General features: G+C 38.8%; 1 protein-coding gene across 1 annotated transcript in view; it reads left to right on the forward strand.

Annotated features, from left to right (window-relative positions):
• The first annotated feature begins 912 nt into the window (after positions 1–912).
• cntln (centlein, centrosomal protein) overlaps positions 913–19,610 on the forward strand; it is a 133,414-nt gene continuing 114,716 nt past the window's right edge. The window contains exons 1-10 of the mRNA XM_041784419.1: positions 913–981; positions 1,221–1,285; positions 1,552–1,639; positions 5,758–5,846; positions 8,518–8,602; positions 11,591–11,725; positions 12,651–12,830; positions 14,527–14,660; positions 17,000–17,162; positions 17,492–17,719. Coding sequence (XP_041640353.1) covers positions 1,559–1,639; positions 5,758–5,846; positions 8,518–8,602; positions 11,591–11,725; positions 12,651–12,830; positions 14,527–14,660; positions 17,000–17,162; positions 17,492–17,719 — 1,095 coding nt within the window. The 5' untranslated portion in view covers positions 913–981; positions 1,221–1,285; positions 1,552–1,558. The remainder of the gene's footprint in view (positions 982–1,220; positions 1,286–1,551; positions 1,640–5,757; positions 5,847–8,517; positions 8,603–11,590; positions 11,726–12,650; positions 12,831–14,526; positions 14,661–16,999; positions 17,163–17,491; positions 17,720–19,610) is intronic.

The following is a 19,610-nucleotide window of genomic DNA, read 5'->3' on the forward strand; positions in this document are numbered from 1 at the left end:
AGATGACTGAAATGAGACGAAAATTTCATTGCATTTTATCTGGACATTTAAAATCCATGATATTACACTGTGATAAATCTGTCAAAACAACATATCTGTGGCTATTCTGTCTTTCAGCAGTAAAAAAAAACAAGGATCAGTCTGGCAGGAAACATAGAGCCCACTATTATGATTTTGAACCAGATTCAGGCAAGAGAATAAATGATTGGACTGTAAGTAAAGACTGTGATGTAAGGACTTTTACTACAATTGGATCAAAATGTTTTTTGAATTTTGTCCCCTTAAACTAGACTCAAACTATAAAGGGCAGAAGTTACAAAAATGCGACTAAAACTTTGAGGCATTTAATCTACAACAGCTGTCAAAATTAACACTGCATCAAACATTTAACAGAATTTGATAATTTTATTCATGTGATTAAAAAAAAAGTTGAACATGTAGTCGATTTCTAGTAAACACTCATAAAAAAGCTGTTTTTTTGAGTCTTTAAGCACACAAATACCCACCACTACAAAAACTGAAGGCTTAATCCTACAAAACATTTCTCTGTAAGCTTTTTCCATCGATTTTATAAACTTCTAAACTTACTTTTTCATCCAAAGTGCTCTCATTAAACGGTCTCTTTTTGAGAAGGGGTTAATTTAGTAAACTACGGGTCTGTTTAAATACTCACATTGGATTTAAATGTAATAAAATACAAAGTTGGTGCTGATGAGTACCAAAGTTTGCACCAAAGTTGAACAACTTTCTCTGTTAAACCGCATTTGAGCTGGTTTTCAGAAAAACTCATCATATCAACCACAAAAGCCATTTGGTACACTCCACTCTACCTACGTTTGGACACCTCTCCATATTCGGATGCTTCTCGTTCTGCCGTACGGTGACCGTAACTGTCGTAAACTGAAGTGATTCCTATGACGCAGGGGGACAGAAACGGAAAACGGCGGGCTGGTTTGAAACGGAAAGGAGAAAGGCGTTTTGGTAGCTATTGGCAACACTGTGATTCACTCTGGAAGTTTGTTTTGGTCTTGTTGAAAGGGTTGTAAAGTGTGCATATCGACGATAAATCAAAGAGCTCTGCCGTTAAACCATGTCGTGACGTAGCTTGGTAAACTGACAGCACGCGGAGAGATGTCAGCCGCCGATAAGGAGTTTGATATATGTGTATTTGTTGTGTGGCTAACGTTAGCTTAGATAGCTACTGTCTTGTTTCATCGCAGTGCTGTAAAACTACTTCTCTGACGTGTGCCTGGTTTAAAACCTGAGGAAAAAGGTGAAGGACAAGGTACGTACAGTTTTCATGAGAGTGTCCGGGAACATAGTTGTGTCATCTTTCGAGTGTGCGATACTATAACAAGCTAACGTCACATGTAAAGTACAAATCAACTCACTAAGTCGAGCAAAAAGGGAAATTCGCCTTAAATTTGCTGCGTGATAATACACGATGAAACCCTTTTATCATTATAATCTAATTTTACACAACTACAAATGATGTTTCTGACATTAACCCTTCAAGCTGTCCTCACTTGTTGCTTTGTTTTTTCCTTGTAGTTCTGAAATGTCATCCAAAGACGACTCTCGCATCCTGCTTCTGGAGGAGCAAGTGAAGAGTTTATCAGATGAGTTAATGCAGTGTCAGGTATGTCTGAATGCTTGTAAAGACGGGAATTCTATCATATCCCTCGATTATGGCGTCTGCTACAAAGAATACATTAGATTTTAATAAATAGTTTAGAATCGCTTCGTATTTACCTTGCAATGCAAAGAAAATGCTGTGAAACACTGGTATTTTCCGAGTCACTCCAAGACTGCAGGTTGTGAAACTGAAATATCAGAAATTGCACAAATGCAGCAATAAATGTAGATAACTTTTCTATTTTATGGCATGGGGCGTCTTTTACAGTTACTACAGGTGTCATTTTTATGCCTGAAAGCTTTATCTAAGCTTGATAAAGGAGTGTCATCTATCGTTGAGTGTATTGTGTTGTATATTTCAGACTTGTGTGTATCTTTGTGTCACCCTTTGCCTCAGAGCACATTTGGCTTTCTTTTCTTTTTTTTTTGTCAGTGTGGTATGTCAGCCAGGCAATGACTAGCTTCAAGCATTTTCTTTAAAACTGAAAGCACTGACACACTAATTTTTGTTCACATACAGATTGATTATGCAGTAATGTGCAATTCTGATTGCATTTAACAATACTGTGATTTGCGATTACGATGATTTATGTAAATGGTATCTTGAGTCTACTTGCTTGGTTATCAAGAAAAATGCAGGGAACCATGATCATTTTGACGTGTGCATCTCTTAACTCAAAACATACATATATAATATAACAAAAAAGAGGTTTTTACAATAATTAGGGATGCACAGATACTGATACCATTATCAAATCAGGCCTAAGTAATGGTTATCATACTCGTACTCATGAAACATTGCAGATACTGTACTTGGCATCATTTTAAAGCACAATGTTAACCTAACATTATGTGAATATGTAGTCAAAGTTGGAGTCATATCAGCATCTTGTTAATATTTAACATAAATGAAATGGAAAAAAAGGGAGAATAAAAAACCTGCATTAATAAATTATCAAGAGGAGGGATAAATAGATAAAGTTGTCATAACATCCATGACAATAAAATAAGATTTAAAAATATTTTAAGAACAGTTTTGGTCATATTTATTTTCCAAAAACAAAAGTTATTCTTTTTTTGACAATAAAGGTGCTTCTCCAAAGTGCAATAGTGGCACTATTGTGAGCTCAAAGGGCTTTCTGCAGGCATTTTTGTGAACTTTTCACCTACTACTTAATACAAGAATCATTGCAGCCTTTTTTGCAATTATAATATTGCATAACCTGATATTGTGATTATGATTAGATTAATTGTACAGCACTAATAAAGATCTATGACTCACATAAAATACATAATGTGTCTTTGCTGATTAATGTAATTATGAATAAATAGATTTATTGGGAGGTGTGCTGGAAATTGACAGTTTTTTTTATTTCCCCACTATTTTTAACAAAGAAAAAAAGGTGATTACATCCATTATGAAGTGCACTGAAATCAGTTTCTTGAAAGTCATATTTAATGATCAACACAGTTGTATTTATTCCATAAATCAGATTTTATATACAGTACTTTGTAACTACTTTTTACTCAAAAAGTCTCCAGTTGACGAGATTACTTCGTAGTCAGTGATAGCACAGACAGTTTATACTGAGTAACAGATATCAATAATTGCTTGTTCAAAAGAGTGCAAAACATAGTCCACTACTTGCTCCTGAGCAGCTCTGAGAAGCCTTCACCTTCACTTTATGAGTCAGTGATTGAGGGATGCTGTCCTTGCATACTCACCACCAGGTGGTGCCTAATAACACAAGAGAAGTTAACCAAGCATTCCTCACTTTGCATACACCACCTTGTTATACAGGTAGACGGACAGCTGTGAGGCTCAGCAGATGATGTGTTACATCTGAGTTTTTATTAGGCTATAGGCACCACCTACAATGGGAGCAGGAACATTTGTTGTGGGGTTGTTTGGATGAAATTAGTAAGGTGTCTGCTGCCTTACAGGATAGAGAGTTTAGTTCGATTGAGGGAACTTTGACATCTCATCCTAAAATATGCAGGTGACAGAATAGAGGAAAGAGGTGCAGATCTATGTTCTTCCTTCAGAAGTTTGGAATCCACTTTCTATCAAAATAGGGATTTCCTTATTTTTGTTTAAAAATGAGATGTTGATAAAGGATAATGTCTGAAGTAAATGCTTTGACACAGAAAGAAATCCATGTTTTTATGTTTTCATAAGCAAGTTTGCAATTCACAAAATCAAAGCAAAGGTTTGTTTCTCTTGAACTCAGTTTATTCTGTATGTTAAAAGAAACTCTTAAAAATCCTCTGAGTTTAATTTCTCAGTCCCTTTTCTGTTTCAAATTTGTATTCATTCAGAAATTCTTTGGGATCTGCATAAATACAACTTTTTCTTTAAAAAAAAAACACCTGAGATGATTGACCAAGTCACTGAATTCGTAGAGCAGAAGGGCTATGTGAGACTAGTAGCCCTCAACACTGGAACTTATGTAAAAACTTTGTTGACTGAAATGCTGAAGACTAAAGCTGAAAATGTAAGGTGTTACAGACCACAATTCATTTTTATGACTGCACTTTTTATTAATAGCATTAAGCTGGCTTTTTTACAGCAAACATTGTGACAAACAAATGTTTATACTGAATGTTTATTTTTGTCATTACATTACAATATTACCTTTTACCCCTGATTTTTTTCAGGCACTCTCTGCTGCTCCACATTGCACTGACATGGACACCATCCTTGGTGGTCTCATCTTGAGCAGAGCATCAGTGATTCTGTCTATCTAATAAGGACCTTTAGTGGTGCAGTGTACCATTTAAATAGTGGCATTTGAATACCATTGATGTCCTAAGTCTCTGGCAAGATGTACTTCAGGACAGCCATTAACTACAAAGAGTCTCATCTGTCGGCCAGCAAATGTTCCTTCTAGACCATGCTAATTTTATTAATATGTGGCCGAGATCCAGTGGCTGTCTGTGGTATGTTTGGCCCATGGTATTTCGGTGTCTAGATCGAAAAAATTAATAATTCAGCGATCATCAAACACACATCAATGCATGTTTAAATACACATACGGCTGAGGAGAGCTCTTGATGAGGGTCCTGGCTGAACACTCGTCTGTGGAACTACTAATGGCAGCCAAAGGCCAAGCAGAGGGAGACCACCTATCTCAAGTCAAACTGTGCTGCTTAATCTAATCGTTAGTGGCATCACAGGGCTAATTTGGAGAGTTCTCTATCCCCCTTCAACCGGCACTGACTCTGTATATAAACAGATACACACGCAGCTGCATATAGAGATAGAAATTTACAGTCCTTCGACTTCATATGTTCAGTTCATGGTCTTATCAAGGTCTACTTCTGCCATTTGAGTAAATAATTGATTAGACACTTTCGAAAAGGGGGTTAAAATTCATGTACTAATTGGAGACCAGTAGATTCCAGTGGGAGGGATGACTTTTATCTTATGATGATGTGAACATAATTTATCAGATAATTTTATATTAAGTCGATTTGGTATAATTCTGTCTTTTAATGTCAGAAAATGTAGTTTTTAGATGTCCCTCATTAAATGTAATGTAGCTTAAAAATGTTTGAAAAAGCAGAGGGAGACAATTTGAATTGGAAATGTGTCAGGGGCTGGCTGGGTTTCTCCACTTGAAGATGACTCTCTCTGTCATCAGTTTTGAGTTTCTTTGGGGCTAGTTACTTTGGAGCTGCAGAGGAAAACATATCCCAAGCGCAATTGATTAATAAGGAAAATGCAAGCTCGACTGCTGTGTTTTGATTTGGATCCCAGCTCTCCCCAGTCATAAATAGTGTATAATGACAAGTGTCAATGCTCGCTCCCCTTGAGTCCAAGGTCACATCTCAGCTACAGTATGAAAAATCCTGTTAGGAAAGGCTCATGATTAGAGAGGGCAGGCCTGATCAAAAACTATTTTGTACAAGATATTTAAATTATTGATTGCCTCCCCCTTCTGTCGTATGCTAATGTCACTGAGCATCCTATTTAATTTTTTGTTTTTCAGCCAGAAATGCTGAGATGTGCTGGAGCTCTCTTTTATAAGCCTCACTGCACTGTGAGACAAATTTATCTAAAGCTATTTATCTCAATCAGGAATAACAGCTGTTGACTCACTGAATCCTTTATTTTTACAGGCAGACAAGGAGTTTGTGTGGTCCCTATGGAAACACCTGCAAGTGGCAAATCCAGACTTGACCCAAGCTGTCAGTTTGGTTGTTGAGCGGTGAGTAGATTCATCTTTCAAATTGCTACCTGAGAGGCTCAGTAGCAGAAAATTCCTTTATCTCACGAGTGAAGGGAAATATGTGTGAAAAGTCGTTCAAGGGGTGCTTAAGGCACCTCTGCCGTCCTACGGGGGTTACGACGGAATCTGGTGCAGATGCTGATTTAAGCCTTCTTATCCCCGGTCTAGCAGTTCAACCATGGAAACCCTTTTAATGAAAACACTCTTCCTCTGCCGCACCCACTCTGGACAGTTGAAACACTCCTGCCAAATACTTGTCTTTATCGGATAAATTGTGAGATTGAATATGACCTCTTTTGCAGGGTGGCTAAGCCACTCCAAACACAGTGGCATGGGAACTTTCAGAAAAGAACAGGGGTTCAGGTCTTTTCACAGTTGGATAAATTAAATATATCCCTTCTTATTATGAAGGAAAAGTTTGACTTTAAAGCCCCTGTGAGGAGATTTTATCTGGTTATGAAACTGACAGAAATTTAACTGAAATAATTATTGAATCATCTATATGATGACCATCAGAGAGAAGATTGATTATTCCTTTTCTCCAGAAAATACCAGTTGAACAGGTGTACAGGACAGGGCCATCAAAAAAGATCAATTGTGTCCTTTGACTTTACACAGATTTTTTCCTGCCAGCCTCTCGTATGATCAGAAAAAAAAGACTGTAGACTGCCTTACACTCAAGCTGAATGAACATTGCATTGGAAACATTCTGACATATGCGCTTAGGCACTTCATTTTTAACTTCAAACATTAAGACGTTAGGTCTTGGGCTTGCACACGCTGCATTCTGTTTTATAAATAGTTTCCAAACCAATGAACAGATTGTCCTGACAAACTAATGTAGTGCAGTCTGTCTTTTAAAATGGCATGATCAATAGTAATGAAAACATTCAATAAATCAATAAAAAGAGCAGCCCAATGTTCTTTGTTGTCCCAAGACTTAATAAAGTCACTGACTACTTTTAAGGCAGCAGTAGTCATACTGTGTTTTTTCCTAAACCCAGACTGATAATCAGATAAGATGTTGTCGTTAAGAGCTCTGAGTTGGTCACTTATGAGTGATTCCAAGGTCTTTGCAAGGACTGTAAGTTTGGAAATTAACAGACCCTTTAACAAGGAAAACAAAAGCAGATTTCCAAATAATCTAGATTTCTTTGGAAATTACTTCATAAAGGTTTTTTGTTCACCAGTGTTTCTCCACATGTATGTTTTATGGCGATTGTGTTGATTCCTAATTCATTTTTTTCACCAATATCCCAAAGTATTTGATATTCTGCAAACTATCATTATAGCATTGTGCACTGCATGCTGTTGTTTTGTCTGCCACATCATCCTATTTATGTCATGTGCTGCCTACTTAAACTGCCCCCTTCCAACAGTGACGGTCTCCTGCTATACGGTGCACATGTAAACAGCCACCTCAGGTAGATTTAAGGGGATGACCTGAAAATTTTCCTCCCAAAATTCAGGAGCATTTGGAAGCAACAGCTCGAAAGTGCTGTAGTTAACTTTAAATTACTCTTGATGCTGGTATTATTTTAGTTGAGTGCAGTTGCTTTTACTTACATTCTTTTAGCAGGCACTGGAATGCATGTAAAGCCATATTCAAAAGTTTTTACTTTCATGGGTACATATCACATGCTTTTTTTTAGGTCTGTTGGTTGTTAGTAGACCCATAATAGGGGTAAAACGCAGTGCAGCAGCGTTCAGTTCCTCTGTACCTGTGCGTCTCATTCCTTCTCCTCAACCTCTTCAGTTCCTTCATTGCCCCAAAGGAAACCTATCAAAGTATGTTGGTTCGCTGAGACTTTGGGGGGAAACATGCACCCAGAGAGTGCCTGTGTATTGTATCACCTGATGCGCAGGAGGATATTGACATGGTAATTGTGTCGACTCCAGTCAAGCGCTGATGCCCACTGGGAACTGCTATTCACCCCCCTTCCCCTTCCTGGGAGGATCTTGTAGAGTGATTGGTTGGTTGCTCAGGACATGGGGAACACAGCCCAATATACAAGGATCTGTAGCTCGGCTGGCCTGCGTTCCAGCCTCTCAAGGGACACTAGATACTTATTTCAGTGTCTACCAGGGGAGAAGGCTGATCAGAAGAGGCAGAGAGACGAGAGAAAAGGCCCCAAGGATGGGAGGTGTGGTTGGAGTAAGTGATAACTGGAGGGAATGGGTGGCCCCTGGTGGCTTAAAGCAGTCCAAACAAACAGGTCCCCAATTGATGCCTTGCTTTTGTCTCCCTAAAAGTTCATTAGGATAAAAGAGGAGTTAGAGGCATAGAGAGAAAAGTTTGGTGCAGCAGTTCCTCTTTTGTTACTACTTTGGTCTTTTTCATAAAGTGCAGGTTTAATATAGCGGTACTATATGACTTTAATTGCCTTTATGTAAAAAAGTCTTTTTGACAGAACACTTCAGGCACATAAAGAAATTTAAAATTTGTACAAGAAATCTTCTACTAAATCTGCACCATTTACTGGACTGTAACTAAGTGCTACTTAGCAATGATAGTTTTTTGAGTAAATATAGTGTTATCAAGGGAAGCGTATGACATCAAACCCACTAACAAACTAAATGCATAGAGTTGTAGTTGTTTTTTTTATTCTTTACAGCATATTTATGCCTTTTTCTTCTCTCCCTCTTGTAGTGAGAAACACAAGGCTGAGATGAAGGACAGAAAAGTGTTGGAGATCCTCCAATCCAAAGACTACAGGATACAAGAGCTGGAACAGGTAGGCAACAGTGTGATTTAATGGGCTGTTACTTTCTAAATTAAGTAGAACTTGAAATCTTAACCTCAAAAGGCAGAATCAGATAATACTTATTAACTGATGCTGACTTTCCTGACTTGTATGGGAGTGCAGTTTCTTTTTTGGAGTGCAGTTTCAGTTTTCTTTTCTTCGGTAACAAAAAATGTTGGTGGAATTTATGTGTTCTAACTAAACTCAATCAACTCCTGTCTTTGTCACCTGCCTCCACTTGCCCCTCTCCCTGAGTTCTTTATAATGGTTAATGACTATCACATCACTAATGTAATTTACTCCGCATCATCATCCCTTCATTGAAGCATCTGTCAATCAACTTCATTAGCATCCCTCATTCAGGATCTGCCTCTGTCTCAATTAGACAGCCGGCAATAAAGTAATCAGCTTCTCAGGCTTTTTCATATGTAATATATGAAAAAGCCTGACAAGCTGATGACTTCTCAGCTATTTTAACTGTGATGGCCTTGCAATATGTTATTGAAGCAACTTGCAGGAACAAAAGATCTGTGATTATTTTAAACCTTTATTCAACAGAACAAGTTTTCTAGCTGGAAAAGGGGACTGTTTCTCATAAGTTTCATGCAGAATTAACCCCCTTAGCACAGGGACTACCCACAACTGTTATACACTGCCCTATTTATTGAAATAGGCCCTCTGGAGATCTTGGCCCTCTGTGATGAATACTCTGCATCAGCCCAAGGTAAAAGATACTTTTAAGTGAAATTGTCTTTATATCTCTGTAAAGTCATTGTCCACAAAGTTTCAAGCAACCCTGACAACTGAAAAAAGTAAAAAGTATATAATATTGACACCTGTTTTTCATTTTAAGATAGGCCTGTTTTAGAACAGTATGCATTAGAAAAATAATGTATGTTTTATCCAATACCTTTGGATGAATGGAATAATTTTCTCATCAGCATTGATGATTTGGACATTCCCCTTTTCCCCCAGATACGTTACCCCTAAAAGTCAGAAATGTAATATGATCAGGGGAGGTATCAGGTTTTATAAAGGCTGTGGAGAACTCTTATTCTGTACGAACACTTGACTCTAGTTTTAACCAAGAATAACTTCTAGCTTATAACTTCAATAGATACATGCCTAACCTGGCTCTTAAGTGTCTTGATCTCCTCTTTAAATTGCAGTTAATGAAACTTACCTTTTTCCAAAAGTAAAAGCAGACCTTTTAAGAGGCTTATTAAGAGCACTGAGCTCTTTACGGTGTCATCTAGCCTTCTGACAGTCATCATCCCATTCACAGTCTGGAACCATTCACACCTTAATAGCGAATACTTTTTTTTTTTTTTTTTAAAGGCAATGGTCCACTGACTCCTTACTGGATCTTTCACTTCTCATGATATCTCCGTTCTCCATCTTTGATAATATTTTTTCCTCTCCTATTCTCTGTCTTTGAATTCCACCTCTTCTTCTACATACTGCCCTCACTTCTTCTTTTCATTTTTGTAACATAATTAGCTTTCATTTTTGAACTGCACTGGGAATTTTCACATGCTAATCTTTCTGTCCTAGACCTCTTAACTTGGCCGAACCCCCTCCTTTTTTTTCCTCTCCTATCAATTGAGCACTTCTGGGGTTCAAATTGTTCTCGCCTACCTCATTATCAACGTTTGAATTTATTTTCTGCTCTCCACTATAAATCTCTATTAAAGCCCTTCTGTTCTTAGCACGGCGAGCTAGGAGTAGCAAGGAACGCTAAATCCACTATCTGGATATATCTCAGCGATTTTCCCTCAACATGGCAATTAATTGCATCCCAGAGCACAGTGTTATTTGAGAGGAGGGTGTACCCACAGAAGGCTCTGGATTACTAGCCAATGCCAGATCCCAGCTGATGCAGTGTTAGGAGGCCAGCCTCATCCTTCTTAGGCCAAAAAACATGAAGTGAACATACAACAGCATCAGAAGAGGGCTGTCTTTAAAACCATTGGTTTGGTGAATGATTAAATAGATCATAATGGAGCTTTAGAACATTTCCTGACTTGCTTTAGATTTGAATAAATCTTAGTTACATTGGATTAAAAAAATTCATGCAGTTACTCTCTCTTTAGAGCTTCAAATTTCAGTAGATTCGTCAGGTTGTGTGTTGACCGAAACATTTACAAAAAACAGCAGTTTTTGTAATTTAAAACAAAAATTTAAAATGGCTTCTGTTTTAAATTTGAGGATTATTTTTTCCTTGTGTAACCAATATTTACTGCTAAATATCTCAATGTTTAGGTCTTTATCATGTCATAACCTTTGTTTCAAAAGAGACTGACATTTCATGGGGCCAGTGGAAATTTGGGGGGTATTTTCCTTTCGTTATTGTATCTTTTATAGATTTATTATTGATTGATAATGTATTCTTGAGTATATTGTATATGACTATAAATATTATGTAGGGCTGTCAGCGTTGATTCATTTGTTGCAATTAATTAAGGCCCTTAATTAGTGAATTCATTTTTAAATTTGTGATAAAGCTTTTCAGGACACTCTGGTTAAGGTGCTGCAACGTCTCTTCGGCCACAGGGACATTCATCTTGACAGCCCTAATACTGATACTTAAATGTAGTTCAGACCTAAATCTTTGGTCCTTCAGATATAATTGAAAGTTTGAGGATGAACAAAAGAACAATCTTCCATCCTTAAAACGCAATTTAAAGTGTAACAAATGATGATGAATCAAGAAAATTACTTCAGCTGATGTAGGTCTGTAGCCCACAGCTCCAGAAGTGATTTGTTTATGCAGTCAATATTTACATATTCTTACAGCCAAATTATTTGTTGGAAATACCAACAGAAATTTTCATATCTGCCATTACTGATAATTCATTTTTAAGCTAATATCTGCCAATACTGGTATCAAATGGATAATATTGTGCATTCCTATTCAAAACTCTGATTATGATTGTAGCTCTTGTTAACTTATTTTTTTTGTCTCATTGTATGACACAGAAAGTGACGGGGTGGCAGCAGGAAATGAACAACTTGGTACAAAGAAGGTCAACAGCAGATGAGGAAAACATCTCAATGAAGAATGAGCTGACAGCTCTGCGTGAACAACTGGAAAATAAGAGTCAGGAAATTAAGGTTGGTGAGACAGATCTTCTGCAGCTTTCACACAGGCTGGAGGCTGAACAGTCACTTCCATGTGGCACTGAGCATGTCTCCTGTGTCTATAGCTACAAGCATTTGAATCATACTGAAGAGGAGGATTGCTCGGCCTGTCTTAATCATTTTCTCTGTTTTATAATCCTTACTCTGTCTCACCCTTTCCTACTTTCAGCTTTCTTTTTTGTGACTTACAACAGAGAATACTTAACAGCTAGAAAGTCTGTGTGTCTGAGTGTGTGTGTGTGTGGGTGTGTGTGTGTGAGTGAGAGAGAGAGAGAGAGAGAAAAAGAAGGAAAAGCAGGTTGTTAACTTGCAGATAAATACTTAATGACTGCTTCAGTGGGGAAAAGTGAAAAGAGGGCATGTGATGCTGTGGCTTCTCCCTAATTATACTTCGATGGGACCTGGCTATGATTAATTGATAAAGGAATGGTCCTTACACAGGCTTGGTGAGGTCTCATGGCAAGAAATTGTGGGGGACAGCATCAAAGGAGACCTGGGTTGAGTCTAATGGGTCTTGCAGTGAGCAGGATTCTTATTAGGAGCCTGTCATTAAAGCTTACATACTGGCCCCTGTACCTGCATGAGCCCGGCTCTTACAGCATGGCTCAGCCCAAAACAGCCAACATCTGTCCACATGGGCCCCATCGTACAGCACAGGTGACCTTGGCCAATCAGTGGCCCATGCAGGGGGCTCCTGCAGAAAAGCCCCTCCACTTTTTACATATTCATCTCTGCCTCCACCCCATGGGTCAGTTCTCTTTTTGTATTTCTCCACTGTTTTTTTTCCATTCGCTCTGTTTGAATTCCTACTTTTAGTTTTTCTTTCCTTCCGTCACCGTGTTTATTTGGCCCTTACGACCCCCTTCTCTCCCCCATCATACACACCTCTCTTATCCAGGAAATGAAGACAGAGTGTAGGAGGAAAGAGGAGGAGGAGCGGCAGGTGGTGCGGGCTCTAGAGGAGGAGAAAGAGGGATTAATGTCCCGCTGCGGCGCCCTGCGAGCTGACCTGGAGGAGAAAGAAAGGCAGGCCAACATCCAGCGAGAACAGAGGGAGGCGGACCAGGCCAGAGTCAGGGTACGAACATAGGGACAAGTCTATTCAGACAGACACACAAACTCACATAAAGTTCAACAGGACCCGTCCTCTAGCTTTTCTTTTCTTCTGTACACCTTGAACCCCTCTGATCCCTCATACCAGTTCTTCCTCTGCATGTGAATATGAGATCTCTGTAGAAAAAACACACAATTTAAATATAAAGGGACTTTATTCAAAGGAGGGCAAATTATGATTCAAACATGTGGGAGACAGGTCATCCAGTAAAAAATGAATTAAGCTGAGAGCAACTAAGAGGAACTTGGGTGAAGTCATTTGCATGTGAGGGTGCAAAAGTTTGTAGATAATGTAAGTTTTTTTGTCATTCCCCCTCAAATACTAGCAAGGAATAGTCAGATTCAATATGAATCAGTGCTTCCAGTCTCCACTGACTTACCAAATACAGTAATTAGATAGTGACAGACGTATTGCTGTTGAAACATTCAAGGAATCTAATCAAAGCCCTTGAATGTTTTTTTGTTCACTATCCAACCTGATGCCTCTGCCAATCCCCTTTATGAATTCAGCTGCCTGCCAATACTCATGTGTCAGGACATAAGAAGAACATAAGAACACCACATTCTTCCTTATACACTAATCGTTATCAAACATATTGCTACGCTAGTCAAATGGAGATAGACAGAAAGTCTTGAATTAGTCAGGGCTGCAGAGTAATTACACTTGGACAGGATGAAGCCCAGGAACTAGTCTATGCACATCCATCACAGCGCAAGACCCTCCACCTGTTCCTCATTTTTTGTATCACACTTTGATTTGATAGATGGAGATAGAGAGTATGGGGTGTGCACTGGATATATCATGCCAATTTGTTTGACACAACAGAGATTTGTCCAGGAATTTATCATTTAATCCAGTGAATTTGGATTTAAGGTTTGTATTAATGTAGACAAAATGAAGGAAAAACCTGACATTGTTATTTTAGTTACTGTTTTTTTTTTTTTTTACATTTTTCTACTGTTTTTTGTAATTGGTAACATTTACATTTGTGTTTGGTGCCATTTAAAGTATCAAGATTTTAAGGCTTTTATGTGATTGATGCTAAGCAACCTCGCTTTCTCCACTCATTTTTAAAGGAAAACCACTAAAGCCTGTCTGTGTAAACATTGTATGCACAACAGATTTAAGTGTCTGCAATGGATGCTTTTGGGCAGACGAAGTGTTTCTGTGCACTCAGACGTGTTTACAGTGCTTAAAGCCTGATGCAGCATTTATATAGGTACATGGATGAATCTGAAGAAAAAAGACTAGGAGCTGAAAAGAGGCTTAAGGTTGCTGTTAGAGATAAACAGCCTGAGTTGTTTGCATGATGTTTCAACTGAACAATATTTGATCCATCATACAATAGGGAATCTGGCAGAAGTATGTGCGGTTTGGGCAAAAAATAAATGCCTCAATTTCCAGTCTGGAACAAACACTTTCACAAACTTTGAAATAAAACTCTTAATTCCTTTGCATTAGATGCATCTTCACTAATTTAGATTTATGGTAAATGAGAACAGCAAAATATATAGAAAGATTATTGATTGTCATCTTTTACCATTTCTATGCAAATTACATGATGGGATTTTTTTGGGCTGATCAAGATTTTTAGGTGGCACGAATTTTGAAAAATGTTCCTTTACTTTTCCTTTACCTAAATGTTTTTCTCTTCTAACAGGAGAAGGAGGAGCAGCTACACAGTGCCTGGCAAGAGTTGTCAAGCCTGCAGAGCCACAGCAGCAGTCTAGCAGCCCAGCTTTCTTCCAAAGAGAGGGAGGTGGGAGCAAAAGAAAGCCAACTCAGTCAACTTCGGTGAGGCCTAACAATAGAAGTACTGTCCACCGCCCTATAGAGTTGTTGTTTTTTACAGACACAGTATTTTAAAGGAGTTTTTCTGATACATCATTAAGTAAAGGTAATATGCATCTGTCCTGTGCAGAAGTGTATATTTAACACCTAATGTTTCAGTGTGTGCAGCACTAGGTATATTGCTCTTTTTCTCTGTGCTGTGAGGGCTTGTGGGTGACACAGGTTTCTTCCTCTCTGACTCATCTAAAGCCACTTGATAAGCCCTGCATAGTGGATGTGCTTTAAAACCAGGAGAAAAGGGAAACAGGGCAGGCTTTGGCTAAGCTTTTAGTCGATATGATAAAAACTGTGAGAACCGTCTGAGTCTTAGTGGTAATCTCAACCTTTTTTAACTACTTTTCTGTTTCAATGCTAGAAGCACTCTGACGTGTCAGTCACACCAGGACTGGAGACTGTTCTGAAGGGTTTAGCTTGGTGATTAAAGATGTCCTTATGAGTTAGAGGAGCACTCTCTGCTAATTCCTTGGGACACAAAGCATTAGACTTTGATGTGGGTTGAGGGAAATTTAAGAGTTAAAGAAGATCTAAAATGTCTTCCTGTCTTTGGTTTACTGTAATGTTGACATTTATTTCTAAATAATACTGTTGTGGTACTTTGTATGATTGAATTCCATGTTTATTTTCATGCTGCTTTTAATACATTTTAAATATATTTAATTCAATAAAATAATCGAATCTAAAAGAAGAAATGCAAAATCAAATTTCTCTGACTTTCTCACATCCCTTAAATTTTTATTCTGTTTTCTGAATCAGAAATACTTCAATAGACACTGGGGAAATTCGATTTTTACAATTGTTCTAAAACACAGTGCAGCAATTAGAGATACGGGTTTCTAATGATAACAATTAACACAGAATAATGTAAAATAAGGCAACTATGCCTATTGATTTCCTCTCCATGGTGCTTGCAGAATGCCTGTCAGTCTTTTGCTTTAAAACAGCCCTGCAGTGCAAAATAGACCTTCAACCATCCTCTTACAGTTTTTGTGGTCACAGACTGCCTTTTTGCTAGACCCCCCCCCAAAAATTCTACATAGTCATTCTGCACAGTGATCTGCTTGTAAAGTGCACTGTAAAGAAAGTCGCTCCCTTCCCTTTTTTTTTTTTGCAGTTCCACTGTATGCACTCTGGTCAGTCTCTGGCGCTTCCCAGGAATGCCACCCTGCTCAACATAAGTAGCAGGTCAGCCAAACCACGTCAATCCAGAGTAGATTGACCCAAACAGCCAGAAAAACATGAAAAATATCCTAACACAATGCATGGACCCCTGATAGTAAATCATTATCATATCAGCATTACATCCCATCCTGTGGCACAAGCTACAGGTCACTGGTCAGTCAGAGGTTCACAGCACTATTACAGCGCCACTGATGAAAAAAAGTGAACTTTTAAGGTGGAAAACCACAGAAATGTATATGAAACCACACCCCTTAGCAAACATAAACCTTTTAACTTCCTAATGCACTCACACAAGGAAGCAAAAAAATAATAATTGAATAATATAGGAATGAATGAAACCCAGAAAGGCCTGTGTGAACTTGTAGTTCTTCCGTGATCATGTGATCTCAAGTTTCTAGCTTAGGACTGTATTGTGCTCGAGGAACACTTCCAGTGGGCGATGGTGTGTGCAGTCAATTGGAGCAAAGTTCTGGGCAGCTGAAATGCAGGGATAATTTGGGGGTCAGGGGGTGAGGTGAATCAGGTTATGGCCTGACCTGCTCACAGGAGGGAGTGGTAAAGAGTTGTATGACTCCTTTACATTGGAATACAGCTCTTCAGGGTCCTCTCCTCTCTGGTTATACAGCTCATTTGCTGTGCTTTAGAGTTGAGCTTGAATTTAGTAACTTTCTGTCCATGTGACGGTTGAAATCATCTGAGGGCTCTGGGGCTGCATGATATTATGGTATCGATTTCAGCAAAAATGCAAACCACCCATATATTGGCTGTAATGATTAGCCTATTCTGGATGTGAATGTCAGCAGAATGTACCAATAAGTTTGTGGATTTATAGACAGAACCAACAGACAAATGCCAGGGGGAAAAAAGATGTAGTTCTATACTACTACAGTGGTATCAATAACTGGTATCAGCTAAAATGAATTTGTAAACCAGTTAAAAATCCAATATCGTGCAGCCCTAGCTACAATGTAGTCTTTCAGCTGGAGTCCCAAGGCTAACAGTTAAAAAAGACAGACAACGTGTCCAACAGTCTCAGTTTATGACTGGTAGGAATAGTCATAATTTTCTTTTGTGTATGTGTTTGTGTGTATATGTGAATGCAGTCGTGACTATGCAGAAGTGCAGACACTCTACAGACAGAGCACAGAACATGCAGCAGAGCAGAGCCATCTGATCAGGCAACTGGAAGGACTCAATCTAGACACACAGAAAGTCCTGAGGAACCAAGAGGAAGCACATACTGCTGACACCACCTCTTATCAGAGGGTATGTACACATGCCAGACCTCAGAGTTATTATTGCTATTATTGATACCTTTTTGTTGCACTCCACTCAGGCCTCACTGTGGAAATTCAGTACTAGTCTAGCTTTAACCTACAATTATTCAGCCTGTGCCAGAAAAAAATACTTATTTCACTGTATCCTGTCACTAACACAGAAGAATACATGAAGGGAGATTTAGGCAGTTATTTCCCAGACAACATCCCACATCTCAATATGGAAATTAATAGATCATACAATCTTATGTGTTTTATTGTGTTGATTCCTCTATTTGACTCTTCAAACCCTTTTATCCTCTTTGTGTTACTCTACAGCTGTACAAAGAGTTGAGTCAGTGCTACCAGGCCCTCACATCCAGTGAGGCCAACCTCCGTCAAAGTCACCAGGAGCTCAGCAGCCTGCTGGTACAGAAAGACCAACACATCCTGCAACTCCAGGCCCAGCTACAACAACAGCAGGAACAAATACAACAGCAACAACAACAACATCAGGCTCAGCAACCAACTCTCCACCCCACACCAAACAGGCAAACCAACTTTAAAGTAAGTATGCCTCCCATTCTCCCCCACAGAGGTCTTTTTTTTTTTTTTAAAGCTAATCAAGTGTTTTGCAACTTCAGGCTAACAAGTATTTTTTTTAAAGATGCCTGCTCTGCTGCTGAACCTGTTGAACTGGGATAAAACAATGTGTGGGTACAACATATGTATGCATAATCTGCTTTCTCCTACATGATAAATTTATGTATGTTCTATGATTCAACCTCACTTGTATGTCTAAAGCTAGCGCCTAATTGTCATACAGTATACAGACAGCAATGTGTAGGTTGATTAGTAGGCACAGCATTAACTGACAAGCCCCAGCACGGCCTGTGGTGGTGGTCTTTAAATGGAAATCACTCTGTTAATATCATTCTAGTTCACCCTTGATCTACCCATCTCTCTTTGCATCACTGTCTTTCATGTCAGCTATCAGATCTTCTCCAGCTCTCTGTCCTGCACTCTTTGACGTTCTTACTTTATCTGCTTTCTACCCCTACACAAGTACCTGAAAGTCCTTTTAACACACTCCGGTCAGATAGAAAACATAGTTAAGAGGAGGAGAGAGGGGGTTTAATTGGAGTCTAGTAATGTTCTTGAAGATGATGTTGGGAATTCTACATCTGTCAGTCAGCAGGGGTTTGGAGGTAGCTCTCTACCTTTTGAACTGTCACCCTGAGGCCACAGATATGTATGTAGTTGATGTTGCAGCACTATTGAAAGTGGCCTTTAAAAACTCCTAATGATGAGGTATTCAGTGTTTTTTAGACCATGCACTGTCAAAGATGCAGCGGAGAATATTAACAACTTTATGCATCTAGTACTCACAGCCATTTTCTGTTAGCATTGTGAAGATGCTGCATTTGTTGTTATAATATGTCACTCAGTCTGTTCCACAGTATGACTTTCACTGGGTCTTCTTCCAGATATAACAGCTCTATGTAGCTGATGTCTTGCAAGATAATACTTTTGCAGCACTTGAGTAATTCTGTATCCCTGCAGACAATAATTGTTTAATTTGATTGGTTGATACTTTCTGACAGGGCTGCCCCTAGACTGTGGGAGTTTAAAGATATCAGCTCAAATGTTAAGTGAGTTGCAATCGCCCTGTCTCACTTAACCCTGTTAATTTAAGCAGCAGTGAAATATAAATGGATCATTTAGTCAGTAATTAAATACAGTACAGCAGTTTTCCCCCAGTAATTAATACTACATTTAGAGAAGATGCAGTTAGAGCTGTGTGTGTGTGTGCAGTGAGGACATGCATATATGGACAGAGTACAAGTGTGTTAATCGTCATATATGTTTAATTTATTGTACTGAACACACACTCCACCTCGTGTCTCCTCTTTCCCTCCAGGGTCAGAATGAAAAAAACTTCATACATCACACTTTTCAAAGGCTGAGATGTAATTACAAAAGTATCTTGTATAAAACCTTTGCTAAGAATTAATATGAACTTTTGTTTACCGAACACATGTAGCTGCTGTCTAACTGATTTGTTTCTTTAACTTTCTTACCCACTGACATCAAAGTGAACAGATCAGGTATCCCAAGGTATAACACTCAGTCAGGAGGGCTTTCTGTTTCCCACTCTGCAATCTCACTGACAGGTTGTGCGTATGCATGTACATGTGTGTCTGCGTTGGTGCGCGCCTCACTAAAGGTGTGTATCCGAGCACATAATCGCAAATTCTGTAACAACTTCCTCTCGAACACCTGTTAAATTCTAATGCTCAGGTTGTTAAGGCAGATTTGATTTTAATTTTAAATGTTTTGGTGGAAGTTGCCGTCGGAGGTGATCAAAGTGCTGATCGCAACGGGAGCACAGAGGGGAGACGCAGCGCTCATTTGAATATGGACCAGAGCGACGGCTTTGAACACCCCTCCCGCAGCG

The sequence above is a fragment of the Cheilinus undulatus genome, linkage group 4 (genome assembly GCF_018320785.1).
Source record: "Cheilinus undulatus linkage group 4, ASM1832078v1, whole genome shotgun sequence".
NCBI lineage: Eukaryota > Metazoa > Chordata > Actinopteri > Labriformes > Labridae > Cheilinus > Cheilinus undulatus.